Source organism: Daucus carota, chromosome 4 (assembly GCF_001625215.2).
Source record: "Daucus carota subsp. sativus chromosome 4, DH1 v3.0, whole genome shotgun sequence".
NCBI classification, from domain to species: domain Eukaryota; kingdom Viridiplantae; phylum Streptophyta; class Magnoliopsida; order Apiales; family Apiaceae; genus Daucus; species Daucus carota.
The window spans coordinates 39060228-39086004 of record NC_030384.2 but is presented as its reverse complement, the minus strand read 5'-3'; the positions used below and the strand labels follow the sequence as shown (position 1 = coordinate 39086004).

Genomic DNA, 25777 nt, shown 5'->3' with positions numbered 1-25777 from the left:
TTTTATAGAGTATTAGAGTAGTGCAATGTTTATGGGTTAAGATGAATACTCCTATATAAAATGTAGAACTTCTTAGTTCGCATATTTTCGAAACAAAATTGTGACTACATCAGAAACAGAAGCAAAACCGAGATATTCCGGAACAACATAGAACAAACTCTTTCACTATCCAATCGCGCTCGACTAATCATTTATTATTATAATCTAATGTTATGCAGTAGGGTTGTCGAATGAATCTTTCAAGTTTTAATAATTAGGGAGTTGGGTCAAGTACTTTCGATCGTGGTAAGGTGCGGGTGAGTGGTGACGGGAGGGGTGCTCGTCGTAGCTCTTTATAACACTCATGGAGTCATGGGTGACCAATAACTTGGATGTTCCTCAAATACTGTATCCAATCTAACGTCTTGCCACATCTAAACAGAAACATGGGCACAACACCCATTTTAAGCTGAAATGCTGAGAAAAGATCTTAATCTCTACATGCTCTCAAAATTTGTCGATCCATTTACGAGTCCAAATTAATGCACATAGACGTTAAATCTAAATTTTTAAGTGATTGTGCCCTACATCAGAAAATTTACAAGTACATTTTAGAGGTTTTCCCTCCCCTAATCTCTAGTGGTATGTTGAGAGAATACGCTTCCCTTCTTCGCTCCTCTGTACAAAAATTATCCCCGGACAATATTGGGAGAATCAAGTGTTGAGGCATGAACGACCTCTGATATTTCTGGCAGATTAACAAATTTTCATCTTGTCGACATTTCACTGCTGCATAAGTTACCAGCGTATTTGCGAGAGATCATACAATTTTCATTCCAATTGACGTCAAAACTTGATCTCTCGGAGAACACCAATTGTGAAGAGTGAAGAAATATTTACACTAAAAACCGAATTACACATAACAAGCTCTAGGAAACGAAAAGAGAAATACAACACAAGCTCTACACTTCTAACTGCTAAAGCCGACTACATAACCTAAGCTAACAGGGAGACATGTAAACTACAATAAAGAGGGGTAGGGGAGTATTATATGTATAAAGATCACACAAGATAGTCTAGGAGACCGCATCAGTCTAGTTGTCTGGCCCCAAAATAGTATTCTGATTTATGAGGCACTGGCAAGCAGAAGAAATGATAGAAGAGGTATGAGCTCTGCTACATATAATAATCGTGCAACTGGTCTGACTTTTGTCACTGAAGACTTTGAGGGTGTCCTTCCAGCGACAGCGGGAGCAACTGCAACCCCACCAGGTCTACTCTGCTGCTCAGTTGGTAATGAATCAGGGAAGCTACCATTGGGTGATGGAGAGAGCGGCATTTGATTATCGTTGCCAATCTCTTGACCTGACAAGAATATTTTCATGCAGACTTAACAAATATATTTCTAGATTTTTAATTTTTAAAAAAATCCAAGAAGTTGGCATATATGATCAACTCAAACGTGCACAAGTACAAGATTCCATCAATACATTTAATAAAGCAGAGAAAGAAGTAGTGACTGTTAAAATGATAAGCATAAAGACAAAATGAGCCAAGTTTCATGAAAATCTAGAAACAGATGTTAGAAACAAAACACCACAAAATGCAAAGTGCAGAAATATTCTTTAACATTGTGAGGGAAATGTACTCACAGCTGGAACGTGACCACCCCAGTTTATGATTTTCCCTGTCAAATACTATCCGGTATCCCGACATGAAGTTTTCTGTTATAAGAAAAGAATTTAGAGTGTGATTAAATTTAAGCCATAATTATCTCAGGTTCAATTAACTTTCGGCTTCACTTAAGTCATCAGGCTTGGGGGAGGATGATGTGGATAATAGTATGTAGTTTGAGATGATGAAAGGAAAAGCTACAGGAGCATCAAAACATGGTTCATACTTACGTCCAATTGTTCCCATATCTTCATCCGTAGGTTGTATGGCTAAACAAAATCCAACAAGACCCTGCATGACAAATAATTGTATGATTGGATGCAACAACAAAAAAAAGATTAAAAGCCTTGGAAGGCATGAAGGAATACACTCTGCAGATAATTTGTGAACTTGTATGGCAGAACTAGTATTAACTATTAAGATTCTTTAGAGTGTGAAAGGGACCAATGCACAAAAAAGACAAACTTCCAGTAAAATCAACAAGAAAACGTGTTGAGTTGCCTACCTGGTTGTCGTAGATTTTGAAAACAGGATTCTGAACCACAAAGCTGTTGTTCAATGCAAACCTCAGTTTCATGGATGGAACCTTCGACAATTCGAGGGAACTGTTAGAAATCGGAACCTCAAGTCAGCCAAAGAGCATTATGCGACTTATTTTTTATTTCTTAATAAGTTATGACAGGAATATTGTACTTGTAAACAAGAAAAGATATATGTAACTACTTGGCCTTGTAACAATACTGCCAGAGATATCCATCAAAGCTTGTTTTGGCTCCACTGAATTGCCTGTCAAACTATAAGAATGAGTTATATTAGACAATTGTAGAGCATATCAGCATATGAGAGTCCAGTATAAGAACTAGCATTACTTACCTCCTTGACAACTCTTCCGAATATATCATTGGGAAGAAACGTAAATGACGTACCACTATCAACAAGTGCTTTGAATCTTGTTAGCTCCAGACATGAACTTGATATGCAGCATGACTCCACTCCAATAATATAGGTGATACTATTGAAGAACAAGTTATTGGAAACAGAAACCAAAAACTTATCAGCAAAAGTGCAACATTATTGACATTTTAAAATGGAATAAAATAAGAATTCATTAAGCAATCACATGGTGCATACTTTTTGCCATCTAAGGACAGAAATGGAGTAGTTTGCTGGGTGGAAATTCCTTGGTCACCAAAATAGATTCTCCCAGAATCATCTTCATTAAAACACAGCGAGAACGAGTTCTGAACTACTCCTGCTTTTGCCAAAAAACTGGGAACTGAGATATCCTTAAGTCCAAGGCCCATAAGACCATCTGGTGCTATTCCGTTCAAGTAACCACCACTCTGCTTCTTGCCACATCTGTACAATAATTAACAATTATTCCACAAATTCAATATTACAATTACTAATCACTAATAAAGATTAACCAGAATTTATCCCAAAGCAAATAAAACGGATAGATAAAAGAACTAACCCTATAACAACTGGACTCCGTACATAGTTGTTGGATCCATCAGCTTTGCGTGATACAAGATGTAATATGTCTTCAACTAGTAAACCGGAACTTGACACATTTTCAGTATAGTAGTTAACTGTATATGGGCACGATTGATTGCGACTTTTGCAATTTGGACCCAATTCACATAGCTGATGACTACAATATAGGTGCTTGCTAGTGCTGGAGCCAGATGGACTGTATTCATTTAGATCCCTATCCTGCATAATAGATGCCCCCAATACCAAGGAGCACCTGCCAATCAATCACTGGAAATAAGTGCTAAAACTGCTACTGATTCCTAGAAAAGATTTTCAAGTTTCTTTGAAATGTTTTGACTTGTATGTTCATTGCATAAAAAACAGTCTTTATGAACAAAAGAGCCAAGTACTGACTTTTCTCATATCGAGACACAGTTGTGTGCTATTATCACCCTTGAGCATCCAGCATGCAAAATAATTCATAAAAGTTGAGGCTATTTCAGAAAAGATAAGAAAATCTGACATGTGATTTATTCATTTATTGGTGATACATCTCAGAAAGGTAATATTGTACAGGAAACAGATATAGATTGCCAGCTTAAACTGTTAAACAGAACAGCTAAGTTCTCAAGGCACTTGTTCATAGCGGATCCACATACCAGCTGGCGTCTTTCCTTAGAGCAAGTCAAATGCTAGATGCTAAGTATCTATTGCTATTGCTATAACATAGTATCAAAAAAGTATTTATTAAGTACTACAATAAAAGTTGCACTCCAATGCTAGTTTCATAATTACTTCCAAATTATAACTTTTGCCCAATTCAATATGCTTTTGGTATTTGGTTATGTACAATGCAAAGTTGTTTAACTCTTACCCTCCATATGTAGTTATTGATTGGATGGCAAAGGTGTATGGATCCATCTTCAAATATATAACCAACATACATTTATGCATGGATGCATCTAAATATGAAACCCCTTTGGGGTTGAGTTTTTGTGATTGGATGGCAAAGGTGTATGGATCCATCTTCAAATATAGAACCAACATACATTTATGCATGGATGCATCTAAATATGAAACCCCTTTGGGGTTGAGTTTTTGTGCATTCGGCGCTATAATACGGCAATAGAACCAAGTATAGTATTGCACTGAACTTGCTCTTATGTATAGTATTACAGTAAAGAAAAGTTGGGGCTTAGCTTAAACGGAATGCAAGATATCACTAAAAATAAAGATATTAACACTTTACAAGTTTACATTTACATATTTTGGGTGTTCTGTTGAAAATATATACCAATCGTGCCAGTAGCATCTAGATACTCCCTCCGTCCCAAAATAATAGTCGCTTTGACTTTTTGCACGTAATTTGAGGTGCAAAAAAAACATATATCTACACATTATTGTTCTACTTTTCTTTAGCTGTATAAAAATATTGATGTTAAATTTTTATTCAGAAAAAGGAAGTTTGAAAAATATTGTGTAGCACCTCAAATTATGTGTAAAAAGTCGAAGCGCCTTATTTTGGGATAGCGGGAGTACCTAAAAATATTATTGCATGTCTATTTCCAAGGCATTAAAATGTCTTTCCTCTCTTTTCCTGATAATTGGGAGGAAGTCACCAAAATGTTACTAAATTAGGTTTGCAAACTTTTAGTGTTTTTATTCTCTCAGCCCAAGGGGGCAACCAGGATGAATGTAGTGTAGTAGTGGAGAACTATCTGGCAAGCTAATGATATCTAAGGTATATATTGTTGTTAAGTTAGACTAGTAACCTTGTTAAATCTATATGATTAAAATACTCACTTGCCACCTAGAAAGTATGAACTCAAAAGTGAAACAGCAGAGCTTCCAAATAACTATTTACACAGCAGGCATGAGAAAAACGATAAACAGACTTGTGAACATACAAGGATGCTATAGTAACTGGCAGATAGCGGAGCACACTGTAGGCAATCACAAGGAAGCCAAAGCAGATCACTTCCAGTATCTAATGCGACGAGGAAAGAAACACTTGGCATTCCTATATCAATCCAAGTATAATGTAGCCTGCATTTATGAATGAAATATGAAATCAGATATCAGGACTCATTTAAAAGTTCAACTGATATTATCTCTTAGCCAAAATAGTATACAGCACATCAATATTCCATCAGTACTAGCTCTAAAAACAGAGACTCGCATAAACAGTCATGGTCATGTGTCAGTCACTTGTACTCTGGCAGGTTCCGAGCTCTTGATCCAGAAGTAGGCAAACGCTTATGACATTTTTTACATCTATAACAAGATGAACCCAAACAAACAATTGGTAATCAGGCTGTTTAGTTCTTAGGAATTAGGATCGGGGACGGAATCAGGGGGGGGGATGGGGTGGCCATGGTCCCCCCAGCTTAAATTGATTCTGTTTTGAGTATAAAAATTGATTATATAGTCATTCGGTCCCCCCAAAAATCTCTCAATAAGCTTGTATTTATTCAATTTTGAGTATAGGAATTGATTATAGAGTTCATGTGGTCCCCCACAAACTAACAAATCTTGATGGTCCCTTCAAATATATATAGAAATTTCATGTAAATTTGGATTTTGTACATACAAATTCATGAACTTGTCAATAAAATCTAGATTGTCGAAATGTATTTTTTACATAAATAATTTTCGGCCCTCCAAATTTTTTTTCTGGTTCCGTCCCTGCTTAGGATAATTACAGCATTTCAAAACTAGGCCTGACAAAACTGCCGATGTTTTACCGTGCAAACTAAGAATGCTCGCAATATCTACAAAGGGTGTCCTGTTCTTTTTAATATACCTTTTCCGCGTCAAGTGGTGTCATTTTTTATTGTATGTATCTATAAACACACACAAATTTAGGGAGTATTTCCTCTTATTAGAGATACAATATTATATCTATGCCAGTATTACGTAATTTCTATTGTAATTATGTTGTTTTTGGCCACTCTGGTTCCTCAATGTATTAAATTCTAAAGGACCACACTATTATGATCACTAATGTTCACTCATTTAGAGTTGATTATCAATGGCAGAAATGGATCAAATGCTTTGTGTACTACTGTATTTCAGCTTTGTTTTGTTTATTTTAGTACCAAGAATACAGTTCTAGAAGGACTAACTGAATCATGTTTCATACAATAGATATAGGGTCTTGGGCCCAGTGCAAGGGGCCAATTATATAGCAAATAATTTCTAGGACGTTCAATGAAGCTAGAAACCCAAATTAAATAATAATAATAAACCTAATTATTGTAGTTCTGTTGCGCCTATTATGACCATATAGATTCCAATCCTCGACTGATTGGCGTGGATAGAGCGAGCTATTAAAGCCTAACAGTGGTGGAAAGGCCTGTAAAGTTGAGTTTGTACTTATTTAGCTGTTTTATCAGCTTGAACAAGTACGAGATCAACACCATATACTATATAATCATCATCATGGCATGGTAACCAACTAAATGCAAGAAATGAGATATACGTCAAACCCTTAACGCAGAATTATTTTCGCCTTCCGAGATTGAATCTCTGTAATGGAAGGTCTCAACATTGCCCTTAACCATGTCAGGCTGTCAGCTCAGCCACATGGTAATCCTCAGACAAATAGTCCATGTACTTCATCCCAAACAACCCGCAACTGCTACTGTAGTCTTAAAGAAAATTTATATTCTGTGGTATTGCTGTGGCCTTTTCTTTTCCTCAATTCTACTATAAATATAAATGCCTTTGCAAAGTGAATTGACTAAAAATCCAAGGAAACGGAATAGCACGAATGCTTCCCATCCGAGATTTTACTATCTTCTATTCCATATTCTTGGCTATGAAGCAACGTGTATACAAAATAAACAGAGGATATAGAAGAATTGAACTCTTACAAAGGGGCATACAAGGAGGACATGAAAAATGGGAAGTTCAAAAAACTTAGATTGCTTGATTAGGAATTTTATTAAGTTTACTAAGCTTGAGGGTCAGAATATATTCTTTACATTTTAGTTGGTTTTCTTATTAATTGGTATTACTTGATTTGTTATTCCATGCTACAATTCTTGTACAATGTACAGTTGTACACTACCCAAATCTTGGTGTTTGTACTAAAACAAGTGAATGAGTACCAACTCAAATTTACTACTAGTTCCACCACTATTTTAACATTAAAAAACGAATAAAATCGGGTATAATTGTAATTTTGTGCGATTATAAAATGTAGAGAGGCACAAACCATCCGAAGTCATTTCCAAACGACATCGTTTGACTACCCTCGGAGGGGAAGAGAAACGGAGAATGAGGACCTAGCTTCATGTTCTGTCTCTGCGTATCACTATCTACGAGCATCTTATAGTAACTTAAGCTGCTCTTCATCGGCCAGTTTTCACCTTTATTTGAAACCCTAAGCCCTTCTAGCTCGTCGGAGAATCTGTGAATTAGCCGCGATGAAAACATCACGCCGGTGACACTTTCAGTTCCTAGTAGTAGCACTATCACAATTAGAGTTCTTGTCGCCTTCTCCATTTCACAATCAATGACCAGATCCAGATAAATTCATGTAAAGAGTTAGAGCAACTTTGTAGTAATGTGACGCCAGAGAGAGGGGGTGCCTCTTGTGTGTGTGCGAGAGAGGGAGAGAGGGGGAGAGGGGGAGAGGGAGGGAGAGAGAGAGAGAGAGAGAGAGAGAGAGAGAGAGAGAGAGAGATGTGGTGCAGCTGAGAAGTGAGGTGGTGATGGAGAGAGAGATGAGGCAATAGCGCACTTTAGCAGTTACTGTTTGTAATGTGAGAAGTGGGTTGTCTCTCACCCTGTGATTAACGTGTTTCTTCACTTAATTATGCTTTTACGAATGAAACGAAAGGTTTTCATTTTAATTTCACAACCTGGCGAAAATTTAGGCTATTAGAATATTCTAAATTTTTATTTATAAGAATTCGTCTATTGTTTATCATGAGCACAACTTAAACGCAAATTTTTATATATTTGAAGCATTTTGATTGGGGTCATCGTTATATATGCTGAGGAGTCATTCATTATTAAGATACAAGAATCGATCGATATGATTCAAAATCATTCAAAATTATAATTTTTAGTGTTTAGCATTGTTAGTGTGACCATGAGCGGACTATCTGCCAACTGTTTTTCAGGAAGGTGATAATAAATTTGTATGTATTATAATTTAGTTAACAAAAATGCCTCTTCATGCACAAAAAACATAAAAATGAAGTGTTAGTATGGGCTTATGAAATGAGCTTTCTAAATTAGTCAAAGTTGCCTAACAATGCAGGCCATCTGTTCAATTAAAATCATAAACACGACTATATATCTCCAATTATAGAAATAAAAAGCGACACTATAATTGAATTATTAATTTCGATTTTAAAATCTCGATTTGATTATTATCGATCCAACTTCCATTCTAGTTTAAAAATAAGATGAAAATGAAAAATTCTTAACATAATGTTTTTTTAACATCGAACAATATAGCAATAGACATTGTGGTACCTAGAGTCGTGATATATACAACAAACTTATACTCCCCCGTCCCAGCCAACAGTATACATGGAAACGAGACGCGGGACGGATTTTAATAATAAATCATTGCACTCTTATCATTTAGATATTTAGTTCATTAATTGATTATATGTTAATATAAATAATAAATCATTTTAAAATATATTTGATATATTTTACTTAATTTTTGTATAAAATAAAAATTGCATTGAAATAATTATGAAATATAATTATATTAAACACCTTCAAATTTATTTATTTCAAATTAATGAAGCATTAAACATAAATGAAGATTACACTCCATAGAAATTCAATTTAAATTATAACTTATGATCTTATTTATTGTTATCAAAAATATTAGTTCATTATATCATAAATTTATTTTTTGTGCAAGAGAAATAGACAAGTTTATTGGCGGTTGGGAACCATATACACTTGTGACTACTACATGCTCTGTTGATACCTGAAACTTTAAGCAAAATATTTTTATAATAACATCAATCATTGTTTATAACCAATAAAATTCTAAAAAAAATGCATAAAAAGTTAATGAGAAGTATATGATTACGTCTTGTTATTTATTGTTCTTGAATAAGGAACTTAAGATTTAATATTTGTAAAAGACAGTTACAATATAAATCAAAAAGATTATTCATAGACAAAAAATATTTTATTAGATTCAATCACAACTAGAACATGACATATCTGCTAGACTTTTATTGTCATCAATCAGAAAACAAAACATTCAGAATAGACAACTGGATAACATGACAGTTGTCTAGAATGTCAATACTAATTTTCTATATTCAAATTAGGATCGGATATTAAATTTTGTATCCAATCATCCGAGTCCTGAATAAAAGCCTTTTCAAATGGTAAACATACAGCAGGAAACGGTGGTTCAAGAGACTTATAAGGTAGGTAATTGAGATTGCATTCTGATGTATCAATTGAAAAAATGAGCTCAGGCATAGAAGGATATTCTGGCACAACAACTTCATTGTTAGCTCCGAGTGCGGAATCATCCAATTGGGTCATCTTCACATAATCTTGTACATCTAGTTCCTCGTAAGATTGACTAGATGAACTCGAAAACGAATCTGAGATGAACTTTGTCGGAGGATATCTAAGAGGATCCACGTTTCTAAATCTATTAGCAGACAAAGATTCATTGCTTGAAAAATTAGAAGTCCCATTTCTGCCATGCACAAAGCCAACATCATCAATTCGAGTTTTGCTATTAGCCAACCAGTGAGAGTTCAGACATCCTCTTTCACTCGAACTTGTAGATCCAAACATAGTAAATGATTTTATTTTACCCAATGGGCTCTCTACATTCTCCTCAGCACAAAGCTTATGCAGATTTGCTACAACATTTAAATCCATAAAAGATAGCAAATATATGACTATTATAAACTTTAAGTTGTGGCTAAAGGTTACTGATTCAGAAAGTTGTATCATTATTGGATGAAGGGTAGAGGTTGCATATGAGTCTTGCCTATACAAATAATGTTGATATATATAAGCAACAAAACAATTCATATAAGAAACCTTGACGCGTGTCTTCTATAAGTATTACGTGGAGGTTCGTTTTTGCACAGGGCTCTCTTTGCATCGGGAACTTTCTCGAATTCAAAACGGACCACTCAACCACTAACACGCCATGTAATAAAGAAATTGTATTTTTCTATGTATGTATTATTAGAATGACAACGACAATATTTGGCGTTATTAACTAGTGGATCCCATTAAAAGCTGAATAAGTCGGTTTAATGTTTTTTCTTCAGTAAGAATGAAATTTAAACTATACTACATACAGCAACAAGAGTGCGATGAAAAATAAAAGGATGAAGAAATTATGATTTTTTTAAAGAGTGCACCAGTTTTAAAACAAGATGGTGCCATGTCGAACTGCACACTTCACCAGTTTTATGATAAATTACTAATTTATATAAGAAACTTACCAATTGTACAACAAGTTGTATGTGGCACATGTTCGGGATGAAAAAACCAAGATTCGCTTTCTAATGCAAAGCATGTATAATAAAACAAATAATGTGAAAAATCCACGTCTAAACTTGTATTATTAATCAAAATCATTATTAATGATACAATCAATCAAATTAGGATACTCAACCCATAATACTCATACAACCTCTCTCCACACGATACTCAAGTCCATATCCCGAATATACATACAAACATAATACGACAATGCATACAAACTGAGCTAAATTAGAGTCTAATTATCTAACTCCAAAGAGTCCAATTCTGAAAATAATAACTCAAAAGAATCCAAATCATATCGAGTTGATACACGACATTCATCTCTTTATTTTTTAAATAAGACATCCTCTTTATAATAATTATCTAAATATACAATAACTATACATATATATATGCTGCACCCAAGCCTATGCTACCAATGGACTAATACCCAATAATTCTCTTATTCAACACAATACAATTCCATAGCCGAATCAATGGTCACCATCAAACCACAAACATTTCCCCGCCAATGCCTCCCCTCAAACAAAAACCTCACCGTCTCGTTCTTACAAATCTCGTTCTTACAAAACTATATTAGATTAACACATATAATTCTCATCCTCCCAAAGAACAAGATGCTTGATTGGAAGTTAAAAGTAATATGCAGAAATTTAGTCATGAGAACTTGACACTTAATTTTTTCTATAATGTAAAAAGTTGAAATTCAATTTCTAGGATTAGTGACGAGACACACACATAATTCAGTCAAATAATATTTATACTTTTACAAATCAAATTACATTTAAATTAGAATTAATCATTAAATATATTTATACATGATGAATAAAAAATTATATCAGTAAAAAATCTAGTTAATCAGGGTTGTAATAAAAAAGTTTTAAAAAATTTGTGCATATATATATATATATATATATATATATATATATATATTGTTTATTTTATTATTTGACACATATAAATATATATATGAACTTTAAGTATTATTAAAAATTGTTTCGTATTATAAATGAATAACTCTTTAAATCCGATAATAATAATGTCGATTTTTAAGAGAGGTGCGGGATATTGCTCCGAACTATCATTTAATTTTTAGGTACACGCTCGTGAATATTCGTATATGAAACTATTTTGTTTTTTTAAAAAAAATATTATTTTAACACTTGATTAATCACATATGTTACTTTATCTTATAATTGAACGATTATTACTTTGATTTTGAAGGACCTTGAAATACTATGTCCATCATTGAAACCGATTATATTATTTTAATTGATAATTAATTAATTAAATTAATATTTTATGAAAGAATCAATTAATATTTATTTCATATAATCCTATATTATAAACTGATCACAATTTAACTCAATATTTATTCATGAAAAAACAGTATCCAACTAGAAGTGTGAGTAACAAATTTGTTTAATTACCTCAAAATCAAAAATACCAACGGATTATGTACGTATAACTGAAATAACAAAACCTGCGATGTCTGCCCCCAAATTCAACCTTCCCTCTTTTTTAATAATCTCTATACAAATTTCTGTCTAGGGTTTCAATTATCTTCATCATTCTTCAAAACCCACAAATCAAATCTTAAGAAAACTATCTCTTCTCCTCCTGTTTAATTAGTTCTTTTTTATTTTGTAATCTTGGCTCTTGTTGTTTCAATTATTCGTTTTTCTAAATCTGATAAATTAAAATGATGAAACCCTTGTTTTTTCTTGAGATATGAAGCTCTGGGGCTGAAATATTTGATTTTTACAAGATTTGGGTGCAAAGTTAGGGTTTTTATATCAATTGTTGTAGATACAAGTTTTAGGTTTTGGTTGGTGGTGGGATGAGTAGTGTTTTTAGTGAACAGATACTTGCAGACAAGCTCTCGAAGCTTAACAGCACTCAGCAATGTATAGAAAGTATCCTTTTTATGTGTGTGTGTAGTGTTATATTTTCTTCATTGTATCACTTGAAAGTAATTTGTTATTCTCTATTTGTTAGTTATTTTTGTACTTTCTGCATTTTTCTGGACTGATTGTTGCATTATTTGATATTGGATTTTGATGGAATCATTTTGTGAGTAATATAATATACATTCTGCTTCTTGTTTTATATTGAGAGATGAATAGATACGAGTGAGAACATTACATTGAGGGATTCAATTATTTTCCGGAATTCAATTAAACCCATATATAACATTGTCATTTTATTTGAACTCTATATGGTTTTCACTAATTTTCCGTAATCTAAAGTAGGTCCCGATATGCAACCGGAGAATGGTTCTATTTATTTCATAAAGTGTACTGTAAGATTTTAATTTACTAGAACTGGTTCTAAATTGAGATCCAATCTTTTACTATCCTAATGTGGATTCGATTCAGGAAATGGCATTTAGGTTAGGATTACCCCTTAGTATGATTAACTGGGATATATCTTCTTTTTTTGTAAAAAAAACTTCATTAAACTGGTTACTGTAATAGTGAACACATATGTAAGAAATAAGCTTGTACCTTTATAATTAATTTGGCCAAAATCATTACATGTTGCGTAAATTGTGATGTGGCTGGGTTGTGAACAATGAGGTTAGACTGTGGTAATTCTTTTTCACTGCCATACGAATTGCTTCCTTTAAGCTTGTAGAGGCAACAGAATTTTAGATGCTGTATTACCTAGTACAAACTATTTGGGTTTTCGAAATTGTTTAGATCTGTAGTTGTAATAATTTTTGAGGGATTTTTCTTTATATATGCTTAAAAGCTACAGTTTTTAATTTGTCTTCACTTGTTAATTGTATGTTCTATGTGTACCTGTATTCTCCTACACAGATTTTTTTTCCCTATCGATGTCCAGAATATATGCCAATATCGCTTTCTTAACTTTCTGTTAGCTTTATCCCATTGGTGTATATTTCACCGAAGCAAAGCAGAGCTGGTTGTTTTGACATGGAGTAAGCAGTTCCACAATGCAGAGATAATACAGAAAGTTCCCTTGTTGTATCTTGCTAATGATATTATGCAGAATAGCAAACGTAAAGGAAATGAATTTATAAATGAGTTCTGGAAGGTTCTGCCTGCAGCGATTAAAGATCTTACAGAGAAAGGCGATGACTATGGAAAGACTGTGGTTTCTAGATTGGTAGGCCCTGTTCCTCTTCATCCTTAATAATTCTTCCTATTCTACATATTCTTTCTCGCCCTGAGCTGTATACATTTTGATTGGGAGCTCTAAACTAGTTTAGTTACAGAGAATCCACTTTTAGTACGAAATGCAACCCAGTCCTATGGAATGCCAGATATTAACGCCTTTTTCATGAGATCATTATGGTTGCATTAGTTGTTGATAAGTGCATAATAAGCTATGCTGATCTGATGCATTTTAATTCCTAGGTTAATATATGGGAAGACCGGAGAGTTTTTGGCCATGGAAAGAGCATCAAGAGTGTGATGCTTGGAGAAGAATTACCTCAACCATTAGAATTCAGCAAGAAACGTTCTCGTTCAATCAGAATTATGAAAAGGGATTCACGATCCATAAAAACAGTAAGGCATCTCTATTATGTTTCTTCTATCATCTTACCTTTTTATATTTACTTATTTAGTAAATTTATATTGTGTTATATATTATTAAATATTAATGTATAATTTTAACTCTGTATATTATTTTCTTGATAACTAGAAATTGACAATTGGGGGCACAACAGAGAAGATAGTTTCAGCATTTCACTTGGTACTTAATGAACATACTGCTGAAGATGAAGAAATGGATAAATGCAAGTCAGTTGTCCATCGTGTTAGGAAGATGGAGAAAGATGTTGAAGTAGCCCTAACCCAAGGTAGCATGCGAAAATGCAATTTCTGAACCTTTTGATGTACTTCTGTTCTAGTTGTATCGCCTAGTGTTTTAAAGCTAATTCCCTCCCCAATATTCCAGCAAAGGATCCAAAGAGAAAAACTTTGGCAAAAGATCTGGAGGAGGACGAAAATATATTGAATCAGTGTATTGATAAGCTTAAAGTTGTTGAAGCAAATAGATTGGCACTTGTATCACAGTTACGAGATGCGCTAAATGAACAGGTGACATTTGGACTACTCTTTTAAGCAAAGGCCATTCTAGTATATTTATATATGAAAAATCCAGAGTTGTAGATCATTTTGCCTAAGCTGTTGAATGCCTGTGCTTACTAGAACTTTTTTCCTGTGTACCAGGAATCTGAACTGGAGAATGTTCGAACGCAGATGCAGGTTTGTAATTTGATATCCTGAACTTGAAGCAGATTCATGTTATTCCAAGTAGTCTTGTCATTCTCGTGGGTAGATGAAGCGGTAGTTTAGTGCAAAGACAAGTTTTAGCATCTGATCCAAAATGCTTTATTTTTATGCTGCACTCTTTAGTGAATTTCTGTATTGCATCTGAAGCTTCTGTTATAATGTTTCTCTGTTTATATGTTTCACTATTCGTCTACTGCTCAAGTAGTTGCGAACACCACTCTTAGGATTCAAATTAATATGAAATGAATTTTCAGGTAGCAACGGCACAAGCAGAGGAAGCTGCGAACATGAGAAAACAGCTCAATGATGAAAACTATGTGGCTGATTCTAAACCATCAACTGTGACACCACCACCTGTTGATGCCAATGCAAAAGGGCAAACACCAAAGAAGTCAGCTGCCGCCATTGCAGCAGAGGTTGCAGACAGGCTTGCAGCTTCTAGCTCTTCGCAATATATCATGAGTTCTGTTCTGTCAACATTTGCAGCTGAGGAAGCTAAAAAAGCTGGGTTCACACAGCCTTCAACTACTTCCAGTTCTTTCCCTTCCCAACCAAACAATATAGTCAGCAACACCATCTCACAACCAGAACAGTCATATCCGGTTTCAGACCCCAATGCCTTTATGGCAGCACAACCCCTCAATGTTCAAACAAACACTCCTTATCATTCCATTATGATGCCTCAACCCACTATGCAGGGTCACCTGCCCAACTCCCAAACCCAGTATATATCACTTGCCAACGCGCCTACCCAGCAATACATGCAACCATCGGGTAATATCGTGACATCATATGGTTATGGTAACGGCCCTCCCATGGCACCAGGACCACCGCCTCCCCCGCCAACTTACATGATGAGCCCTATGGTCCCAATGTCCCAGCAGCAACCTCTTGTGATGAATCATCACCAATCAGCATTGAGTCAGCAAAATCATATACCAATGCCTCAGCAACCCCCTATTCCTCCCAGTTATCGGCCTCTCCAACCTCCTGGAATGGTGTACTATGCTCTCCCTCATCAACAGCAGTGACTTCAGCTAAATTAAGTAGACAGAAACTGATACTGTTTTCAGGTAGTGGAAAATCAGAAAGTTTTGAACCCTGCTTTGCACATTGTTTTCTTTTTCTTTTTTCTTTTCTTGGAAGATCGACACAAAGCGATATGACAGTTGTATTTGTCTGTGGAGATACTACAGACTCATAGTGTAGGTGAAAAAAGTAACCAAAAAACGCAGGTGGAGACTAGCAATTTTGTTTTAACATCTCCAACAATCCTTGGTTCCTAAATAACCAGGGCCCTGGACATATATCGTTGCCTATGCATGAGTTAACTGTAAAATATGAAGGGAGGGCGGAAGAGTGAGAAATATGCATGACGTTATGGTTGTGTTTGGTTGGAATGAAAGAATGTTTGGAATTGAGAACAGAACATTGGAGAGAATGGGGAAGGAATGAAGTGAGAAAAGTGATTAATATACTTTAAATGAGTAAACGTCAAATGGTTGAAGGTTGGTTTGTTATTGCTGAGTAGTAGTAAAAATCTCAGCTGCTGTTAGGCCAGTCTGAAGATTATCCTCTAAATCCAACAGGGAGCGAGGCTGATGGGGAATGCATTGAGTAAATGATAAAAATTGCCTAGGCAGGCATAAGGTTAATTTTCCACAGGCTAAATAATGCCTTAAATATTAGGCTAAATTAATTCTTGTTTTTAGGCAAATTAATTAGAAGTTAAGATGAAAAGAACTGAATGGTTTGAAACGTGAATACTGTGTGGGTATCTAGTACGGTATTGTATCGATTTTGGAAAGAACGTTTGATGTATTCATGGGAGCTATCAGCTATCTCAGAAAACTCACAGGAAAGATATACTTCAGATAATGATCTGTCGAATTATTAATCTGAAGAGGTTCAAATTTCAATCGATACATCGTATAAAAGATTTAGATCGTGAATTATCACATCGACGTTGTGATAATTCATAGCTAATCCATGATTCAACGTCGTGTGTATATTTGATCATAATATGACTTTCTTTTCATATATTGACAACATCATTATCTGTATACGATACACTTGGAGAAACCAAAGAAATTGAATTAGATTGTGAATTATCGCTGAAGACCGGCTTACAGATCATAATTGGTTATAGATGCTCAAGTATTCATCTTTGGATCACGCACGTTGGCTGAACTCCCAGACTTTCACAAGAGACCTAGTGTTTTCAGCTGTTGAACATGTTCAGGTGGGAGAGGTGGTGGAGACCAATCAGATCCACTTGTCTCACTGTCAACATCTTCAACAACGTACTCCTGAACAAGAAAGAGGTACAGGTTAGGAACAAAACTGAAGAAGCTATCTATCCTACTGGTATTGAAACTAAAGATAAAACAGTCAGTGTAACAACTGTCGTACAAGGCCTTCACAGTGGCTTCATCAACTAAAACTCCCTAAAGCATACCTGAAGTAATATTCATAGCAGACAAAATAAACATGATTCTACATTGAGCACGATTGGATAGCCCAAGTGGTTAAGGGTTTATCCTCTGTTGGCCCAGGTCCTGGGTTCGACTCTGGCTCACCTCGAGATTATCTTAGAACAGATACTCAAATTGTAAGGCTATAAGCCATATTAGTCAAAAAAAAAAAAAAAAACATGATTCTACATTCAGAACCCAAATGCCATATAAGGGAAAAGACACATGGAATATGATCTAAGAGTTGATGACAGGATGGCCGATTACTCTTTATACTTTTTGAAGCATTTCCTGCAGAGACTTAATATACTCATCTAAGATACAGGTGCAGATACTTATTAAAAATATGTTGAGCATCTGAATCCATTCCAGGAATAAACCAAAAAAACTCTGAGAATTCCTTCCATGTAAAATACATGTGTCAAAACCAGACTTACAAATTAGACAACCTCAAATAAAATTTTCAGAAGGCCTGCAGGTAGTTAACAAGTAACGGGGATCTTTTTGTTGTTAAATGGGTACTAACATTCCCTTTATGGAAGAAACAATAAAAATATTGTTTAAATCTTTTCACCTTTGCAAGCATAATGTTCTGTGTATTCATTATTATAATAAAGTTCTAATAACATGAAATACACCACATAAAAAACAAATGTACTCACTTTTGTTAGCATCCTTTTTGCCAGTATATGATAGTGTCGCTGCCAGATCCTTTGTCCAACCATTGTAGCTACCAATACACTGTAGAAGATACCTATCACTGTAAATAGTCCCAGCACAATCAAAGCCATTACAAATAATAATGGTAACCCCGCTTCCCCAGCACCTCCCAAGCAACCACATTCACCAGTTGCAGCAGCGCAACTCTCAAAGCAAGTAGTGCAGTCAGTCCACATACAAAGGGTACCAGGTAAATGGCAGTCAGCACAGACCCTGTGCCAACAAAATTACAATATAACAAAACTATATCAGATAAGAGATAGTGTGATGTCTATATGTTCATACTACAGTCATTAAGAATAGAATTAATCAAGTCGCAGGTCAACTAAACAATTATCTACTGTTTCTGGAAGGTGCTTTTAAGTGTTATAAATTTTAATATTATAACATGCACAGGGAAGGTAGCAATAAACTAATATTTATAATCCATTAAAAACACCAAAAACAGGAATTATGAAGTTACTATCATCAAGGATCATAGAAATACCGCCAAATTCAAGAATATTATAGAAAAACATTACATACCCAGGCTGGCAGCAACAAAGGCATAATTCTCTACATGGCTGAGCCAGATCATTTCGAACCCTTCGGTCATAGCAAGTTATAAAGCATCCGGACAGTCCCAGCAGCGCAAAAAACAGTAGAGCTCCTACACATTCCAATATTAACCATATCCACTTATACCACCAACAAAGATAAATTTTAAACAAGTTATATGTCAACTGTCGGTAAAGAAATATAACAGCCAGATATGTGCAGTACAACTATTTTCTTAAAGAGAATATATGTGTGTGTGTACTACTGTTGAAAATCATTATTTTTCATTTAAATAAATATCATTTGTGCAAAACAAGAAACTTCTAATAAATAATAATTACAAGAAGAAGAATATGCGTCCAAGAAGACCTATAACAAATAATATGCATTCAGCATAACTATTTCCTAAAAAATATCAACATTAATATAACATGTTGTGCACTTCATATTTGATAGATAGTCCCGCTCAATAACCAGAAAATCCAAACATATAAACAAAGATACATTAAACAAGACCTTTCAAAAGTAACATACACTACTAAGAATTAAATAATATCGAGTTCAAGAGGCTTAACCACATATATAGTAAAAACTAATTGCACTGTCAAATCCCCACGCTAGACGAAGCCAGGACTTCTGGTAATTATCAATTATATACATCAAATAAGCCAATGAAGAAATCACCTGTATGAAGAAAAATACGAGATATTAAGAATTATATTGTTAAGAGCAACAAAAATGAATCTGAAATAGTAACCCATCATAAACAGAGGAAATGACCTACAAGTTGAACAGAGAGAAAGATAAACAATATATCTCTAGTCACAAAGAATCGGAATTTCAGGGTTCGCCATTTTCTGTCAGCAAGAACATGAACTCTCAAATGATATGGACTCTTGCATGTTGTGCAATGAGCAAATGCAAATCCCTCCTGCAGAAAGAGATACAATGACATTACTGCGTTAATAAACAATAGAAAAACAACAATTATTTTACTCAACATACAAGTTTATTATATGTCATCTTATGAGTAATCGGGCCTCTAAAAGTTTCAGCAAATCTTTTTAATAATAATAACTGTTTTAGGCTTTTAGCTCAAATAGTAAATTGAAAGTTTTCCTTGTCAAACTAAAGTTATAGCAGATACAAGAAGAAGACACCAAACAAAATATTAATAACATATAAGCAAACTGCAAACTAACCAACACTCCTCTATCTTCTCCTGCTACCTAGTTACAATGTAAAACATCACCATAAAGCACCAATCTGAGAATTATTTACCAACATCCTTGCAGTAGCATAGATAATGACAAACCTTTTTCTTTTCAATTCTTATACAACCAAAAAAGATATAGAAGGATTAATATTGCATATTTAAAAGATGAGACAATAGAATAAATAAGAAAAAACCAAATATATTGAAGGTAAACCTGAATAAATTAAGATGGTATTTGGGAATATGTTCTTCATTTCAAATGCATATATTGGCTTGTCATTTGAAAATCTAAAATATAACCTTATACTTGAATTTCTTGAAATTAAATTTAAATTCAAATCCATCTTTATATATCCAAACATTTAATTTGTACCAAGTCCAAAATTTCAAACCAACTTTCCAAACAAGTCATAGAGGTATTCAGTTATCAGACAAGTTTAAGTTTTTAAGAAGATCAAAAGAAGCATGATTCTTGTCAGACCTTAAATTATGAGTTTGAGGATGATAAATTACAGTACGCATGAAAAGAATTCAGTTAGAGGAAGATTTTGATAATTCCCAAATCATTCACATGGCAGATAGTTAGCATTCAGTACACTTCAAACTGCATTCATGTTACGCTTTTTTAATTGAACAAACGTTACATTAAAGAAATTCCACCTATTATGATTGTTAACTCTCCAATATACAGTAAAAAACCCACCATAGAACTCGAGTATACCTGTGCTCTTATGAGTTCTGTATACATGCCTACATTTAAGTTTTATGTACTTTCTTTGCACTCTTACTGGATATATTTACAATAAAAGGTAAGCAATTCATTAGTCCTTTTTATCGAGTATTGACACTTCAGTCCAGGTGACCAAGGGTGAATAAGGAAAATCGGATAACTGCAAGCAAGATTATGCACTCATGGATAAATTATGTACTCATTGCAGTTAAATTGCATATGGAAACATGTAAATTATTTTAAAATGATATTAATTGAGCTGCCATTCCTTATTCTCAAACTTTATCTTCATTTGAATATAGTAATTCTTATAAAACACCAGACATATCATTTAGAGTAAATCTATCATTTACACTGAAATTCTAACGTACATACATACCATCACTTAATTTATAAGTTGAATTTGACATCAAAATAGTAACTACTAACCATTATGAATGTGAGTTCTAGTATTTTTGTTGATTTTTATGTATAATAAGTTATTTACTACTAATAATAACAATATTATCCACATGGAATAGAGATAGTAGAACCCAAGTAGAAATTTTACTTATAACTAAATGTTGGGAACCTTCTAGCGGTTAATTACATAATCAGGGATGAATCGCTATCATTAATATAATCACTAACTGGATCAATAATAACAATATATTATTGTATAATTTACTAGACATATTTATAATTTTGTTACTGCTCAATATACAGTTATTATAATATATACTTTATAATAATCTACATTTAACAGAAATACTATATATTTCAATATTAATCATTAATCTTACAGTCTCATGAAAAACTTGTAGCTATTATTTAAATTTAAAAAATTATATGCGTAAAGACCTTGTAAGTTGTAATGATTAGCCCGTCAAATTCGATTATTTTTAGTGCAAATAATATAAGTAACTTTTGAGGACCTTAACTCTTTTTGAGGTAAGCTAAATGGGTATTAACCCTTAAGATATATTGAAAAAAGGCTGCAATCCATGCAGAAAATCTTTTTTTAGACAAAATGCTCCATAAATAATATTACTGAAGCACAAGCCTCATGCAAAGGAACATAAATATCAAGTCTCTTTAAATACTGTGTAATTCACTGCAGATTATGAATGAACAGAACATTTACCTTTACAGCACGCCAATGATCTAGACAATCTCGGTGAACAAACTTTGATGTTCCTTTGCATTTGCATGGAGCAATAAAATCCCTGCCTGATAAAAGAGTGAAAGCCAAGCAACACGAGGGTGTTCAGTAAAAAGTGAAATACAGAGTGACATACTAAGGGATGGAGCCAGGAATTAAACATTCCGGTGGCAATTTTCCTTAACATAGTGTTAGTATTTTTGTGTGTTGTCTATAACTCTGTGTGTGTGCGCGCGCGCGCGCGCATAAAAGTTTTAGATAAAATATGTTAATAAGTTTATAAGAATCGGGAATTCGTAGTCTTTCATACTCAAATTTATTGATATCAAATTAAACTTTCAGGAACTCATAAAATATCATCATTTCAATCAAAACATTCATAAATTATACTAGCTTATATCTCTTGCACAAGTTGCCTTTACTATTTGTTATTTTATTCTTTTATGTAACTATATTGAAATAGTTATGTGTTTTAATTATAACAAATTTTTAAATTTCCAATACAAACCAAAAATTTTCATGTTTCAGTTTTAATAGTATATTATAGATATATACACATTCTAAGGGGGCACAAATTATAATTAAAACATTGTGATGTACAAAAATGTAGATATTATTACTCTTTATATGAATTTTGGAAGTCAGTCATAAACTGTTCGAGACTTTGGGGTACCGCCACCCTCCGACACCGACAATATTTCCACTAGACTTCCGATGAATAAATTTATTAACACATATCCTTATAAAAAGTGTGATTTCCTTAGTAAAAGTGTAACAACAAAGCAAAGCATTCAATAATAAAACATAGAAGCACATGTACAACCGTCATGAATGTTAAAACAATATAAAATTGCTTTATATCCAAAAATAATTCACGACCACATCTCTAAAGGCTTTTCTTAATATACTATCTAGATTTTGTTCTTATTTTTAATCCTAATATATAGATAAAGCCAATAATTTTTATTATCTAGGCTCTTATTTTTTATTTTATTTAAAACTACTATAGAAATTTATATAATAAAGAATTTTTGATGCAAAGCTTGATTTAAAAATATTGATTTGTGCTCGTTTTATATCGTAATGTATAAAGTATTACATTGGATAATTAATTTATTAGGAATATTCTATATTGCAGCAATGGAATGTTAAAAGAGTTTTGTTTCCTCATTTCTAATTACTATTTTTCTTCGTGAGTGATTTCTAGGGTTCTAGTGTTTTACTCGGAAGGAGGGGTGTGTGTGTATGTGTGTAATAGGTTTTGATTATGAGATTGTTCACTTTTATAGTTTGCGACCACGCAAATTTGTCTCATGGAAAAGAGCCAGGAGGGTAGCGTTTCTTCGGTTAGATCAACTTGGGGAGGCTGGATTAACTTGAGAGATTTTGTTTCAAAAGACAATTTTGTACACTATTTATTACACTCAACAATCAATTTTAAGTCGATATGTTTTATATCTTTTTATCTAGAATCCTATGTTCAAAATTCCAGTATGTTCAACCAAATTATTTTTGTCTGCTATCTAGAAATAAATGTTCGAACTAGTCCCACTTTGAGACATGTGGAGATACTAGTTTAGCTTAAAAGATCAAGTACTACTACTAGGTGTACCAACAAATCATGATCTTTTAGGCATATGGTGAGCTTGTGGAATGCACAAATTGTTGCAGCTGGATCTTGGACCTAGGACCTTTATACTTTATCTTATTTTTAGATGCAAACGAATTCATAATCGGGATAGACAAGATTTTGTGAAAGAACTTTGATTTGACCGGTTGTCACATATGAATGTCAGCAGGATTCAGGTAGTACAACCAGAGAAGGCGTCATAAGACTTGGTCTCATGTGCATTAGGTGGTAGGAATCTATTAGACATCTTAAGTTTGAGTCTCATTAGGTGGTAGGAATCTATTAGACATCTTAAGTTTGAGTCGCATAGTTCACAAAACAGATTCCCTATTTTCCATTACGATTCATGACCAGAACACATCGGCTAACCAATCGGGTATTCAATTTCGAACATGATATCTGCGTACTCGATGGCGGTAAAGTTCATAAGAGAAACTGATGTTCTTTAATCCATGAAGATCACTCATGAGGGCTACTCCCGATAGAGAAGTCGCAGGAAACAAGAATAAGCCTTCCTTCCACCAAGACAACTCAAGATGTTTAAACCCAACTAACAAAGCAATTACATCCAAAGTGGTATCAGAATTAACTCTTAAAAGCTTAATGCATCGAGTTGTAGGAGTTAGGGACACAAAGACTGGTGAAATCTTCCCATAATAACAAAAGGCCAGACACGGGGACACAATTCCAACCGTGATTTCGTATTGCCTCGAGAAGTGGGCCTTGGTGGGTAAGTTTGTAATAGCCCAGTTCCACATTGATATTTTTTGTTTTTTACCTGATTATATATTTCAAATCCATAACTTCGACAAGGCCAAGATATCTACCAACGAAAGATCTAGAGTTTGAGTTTGGCTTGGATAGTATAGCAACTGACTAACAGACTCAGTGTAATATGGATATATCATATAATTAATACCTAATACAATTAAGAATTCATAAAATTGAACATGTCTTTGCAAATTAAGTGTAAACCGATCCTCTACTAAGTTTTTTTGCTCAAAACCAAGATTTCATAAAATTCATTTTGTCATTGCAAATTAAGGCTCTTGTTTGCAACAACTATCTCCTATAACACCAGAAACCAACAATTCGGTAAGTTTGAGCACACAAAGATTCACGAATCACCGAAATTTCAAATAACTGAAACAACAGGCCAAAATTAGAGGACAGTAGAGACAATTCACAACAAAGGTATCTCTTTTACCCAAAAAATGAAGAAAGAAAAGAGAAATATGCAGCAAAAAAGTGAAATTACCATCAGTTTCGAGGCAAATACGACACTGAATTTGTTCGCCAGGACCAGCTTCGAGATCAATGTTGTGAATATCAGTGATCGGAGGTGGGGGAACAAGAGGAGAAGACTCAGCTGGATCACCCATTGACTCGTTAGTGAAATATATACACAGAAACACACAAACTAATTCAATCGATTCAGCAAAGTGGACTCATACAACAAAACCCTAATTCCTCTTTTAGTGTATGTATGTATCTTCTTCTCTCCTGGGAAAGTAAGGAAATACACCTAACTGTGAACCAAAATCTTCGTAGCTTTCCTCTGCACAGCAGACAAGTATATTTTATTTTATTTCATTTTATTATTTGAATTTAGATAAATTTAATCAGAATAAAGAAAAGTTTTAAGAATCCAAATTCCATAGTACTGGTTTGGACTTTGGACCTGTACCAGCAGTCTGGTGCAGATATCGTGGGCCGACATTGCAAAGGGCCGCCAATAGTATTATGGAACAGAATTCTGCATAGTTTTTGTGTATAAACGATTCTGTTCAAAACGCCAAGGTTTTAAATTTTATTTTCAAAGTATGTAATAAATTTTAAGCGCTCGGTTGAAATGAAAATTATAAGAAATAGTTCATATATTGATTCACAACTCCGATTACTTCAATTAGTCTTCTTATTATTTATTATATTAAATTTAAAATACAGTAAGAAGATAATATAAAAGTTTGTAAAAATGAAGTGAAATGACTATTTTACTATTAAAATGAAATAAGGAATGTTTAGCCTGGTCCTAACTTTTTAGGAAAGATTATGATTTTTCTGAAATGTGTTCTACCAAATATACACTTGTTATATTCTATTCTTGCATTGTGGTGATTCTCAGTCAATAACCACTTGCATCATCGTATCCATTCAAATAACATACTTAAATCACCCTTAAAAAAACATGCTGAAAAATTATAATAAAATTGTTGGCATAGTAGTTACTATAATATTAGCTAAACAAGTAATTCAACATGCCATGAGTATAATATTAAATCAAACGCAGACCAGAAAATGAAAAGGTCAAAGTTGTAAAAGCAAAAACAAGGAGCATAGAAGCAAGAACCCTAGTGGAAATTACAGTAGCAGCAAGCAAAGAAGAAGCCTATAGTGGGAGCAAGGGCAGCACGTGCACAAGAAAAACA

The 25777-nt window shown here is 33.8% G+C and overlaps 3 protein-coding genes across 3 annotated transcripts; 1 reads left to right on the top strand and 2 right to left on the bottom strand.

The window, feature by feature from the left end:
- Window positions 1–684: 684 nt before the first annotated feature.
- LOC108217774 (aspartic proteinase-like protein 1) lies at window positions 685–7953 on the bottom strand. The gene is made up of 10 exons (XM_017390659.2): window positions 7349–7953; window positions 5037–5175; window positions 3128–3369; window positions 2785–3012; window positions 2527–2665; window positions 2377–2447; window positions 2159–2258; window positions 1884–1944; window positions 1632–1703; window positions 685–1344 (listed from the first exon to the last, which is right to left on the bottom strand). The coding sequence occupies exons 1-10, from the start codon at window positions 7636–7638 to the stop codon at window positions 1106–1108; spliced, it is 1581 nt and encodes a 526-aa protein (XP_017246148.1). The 5' UTR covers window positions 7639–7953; the 3' UTR covers window positions 685–1105.
- A 4127-nt stretch (window positions 7954–12080) lies between these two features.
- Window positions 12081–16088, top strand: LOC108217773 (uncharacterized). The gene is made up of 7 exons (XM_017390658.2): window positions 12081–12551; window positions 13520–13767; window positions 14019–14171; window positions 14308–14464; window positions 14563–14705; window positions 14838–14873; window positions 15155–16088. Exons 1-7 carry the CDS (start codon window positions 12476–12478, stop codon window positions 15929–15931), a joined length of 1590 nt encoding a protein of 529 aa, XP_017246147.1. The 5' UTR covers window positions 12081–12475; the 3' UTR covers window positions 15932–16088.
- An 823-nt stretch (window positions 16089–16911) lies between these two features.
- LOC108217777 (uncharacterized) lies at window positions 16912–24939 on the bottom strand. The gene is made up of 7 exons (XM_017390663.2): window positions 24607–24939; window positions 21701–21786; window positions 19416–19562; window positions 19207–19315; window positions 18620–18743; window positions 18037–18307; window positions 16912–17209 (listed from the first exon to the last, which is right to left on the bottom strand). The coding sequence occupies exons 1-7, from the start codon at window positions 24728–24730 to the stop codon at window positions 17102–17104; spliced, it is 969 nt and encodes a 322-aa protein (XP_017246152.1). The 5' UTR covers window positions 24731–24939; the 3' UTR covers window positions 16912–17101.
- Between the last annotated feature and the right edge of the window lie 838 nt (window positions 24940–25777).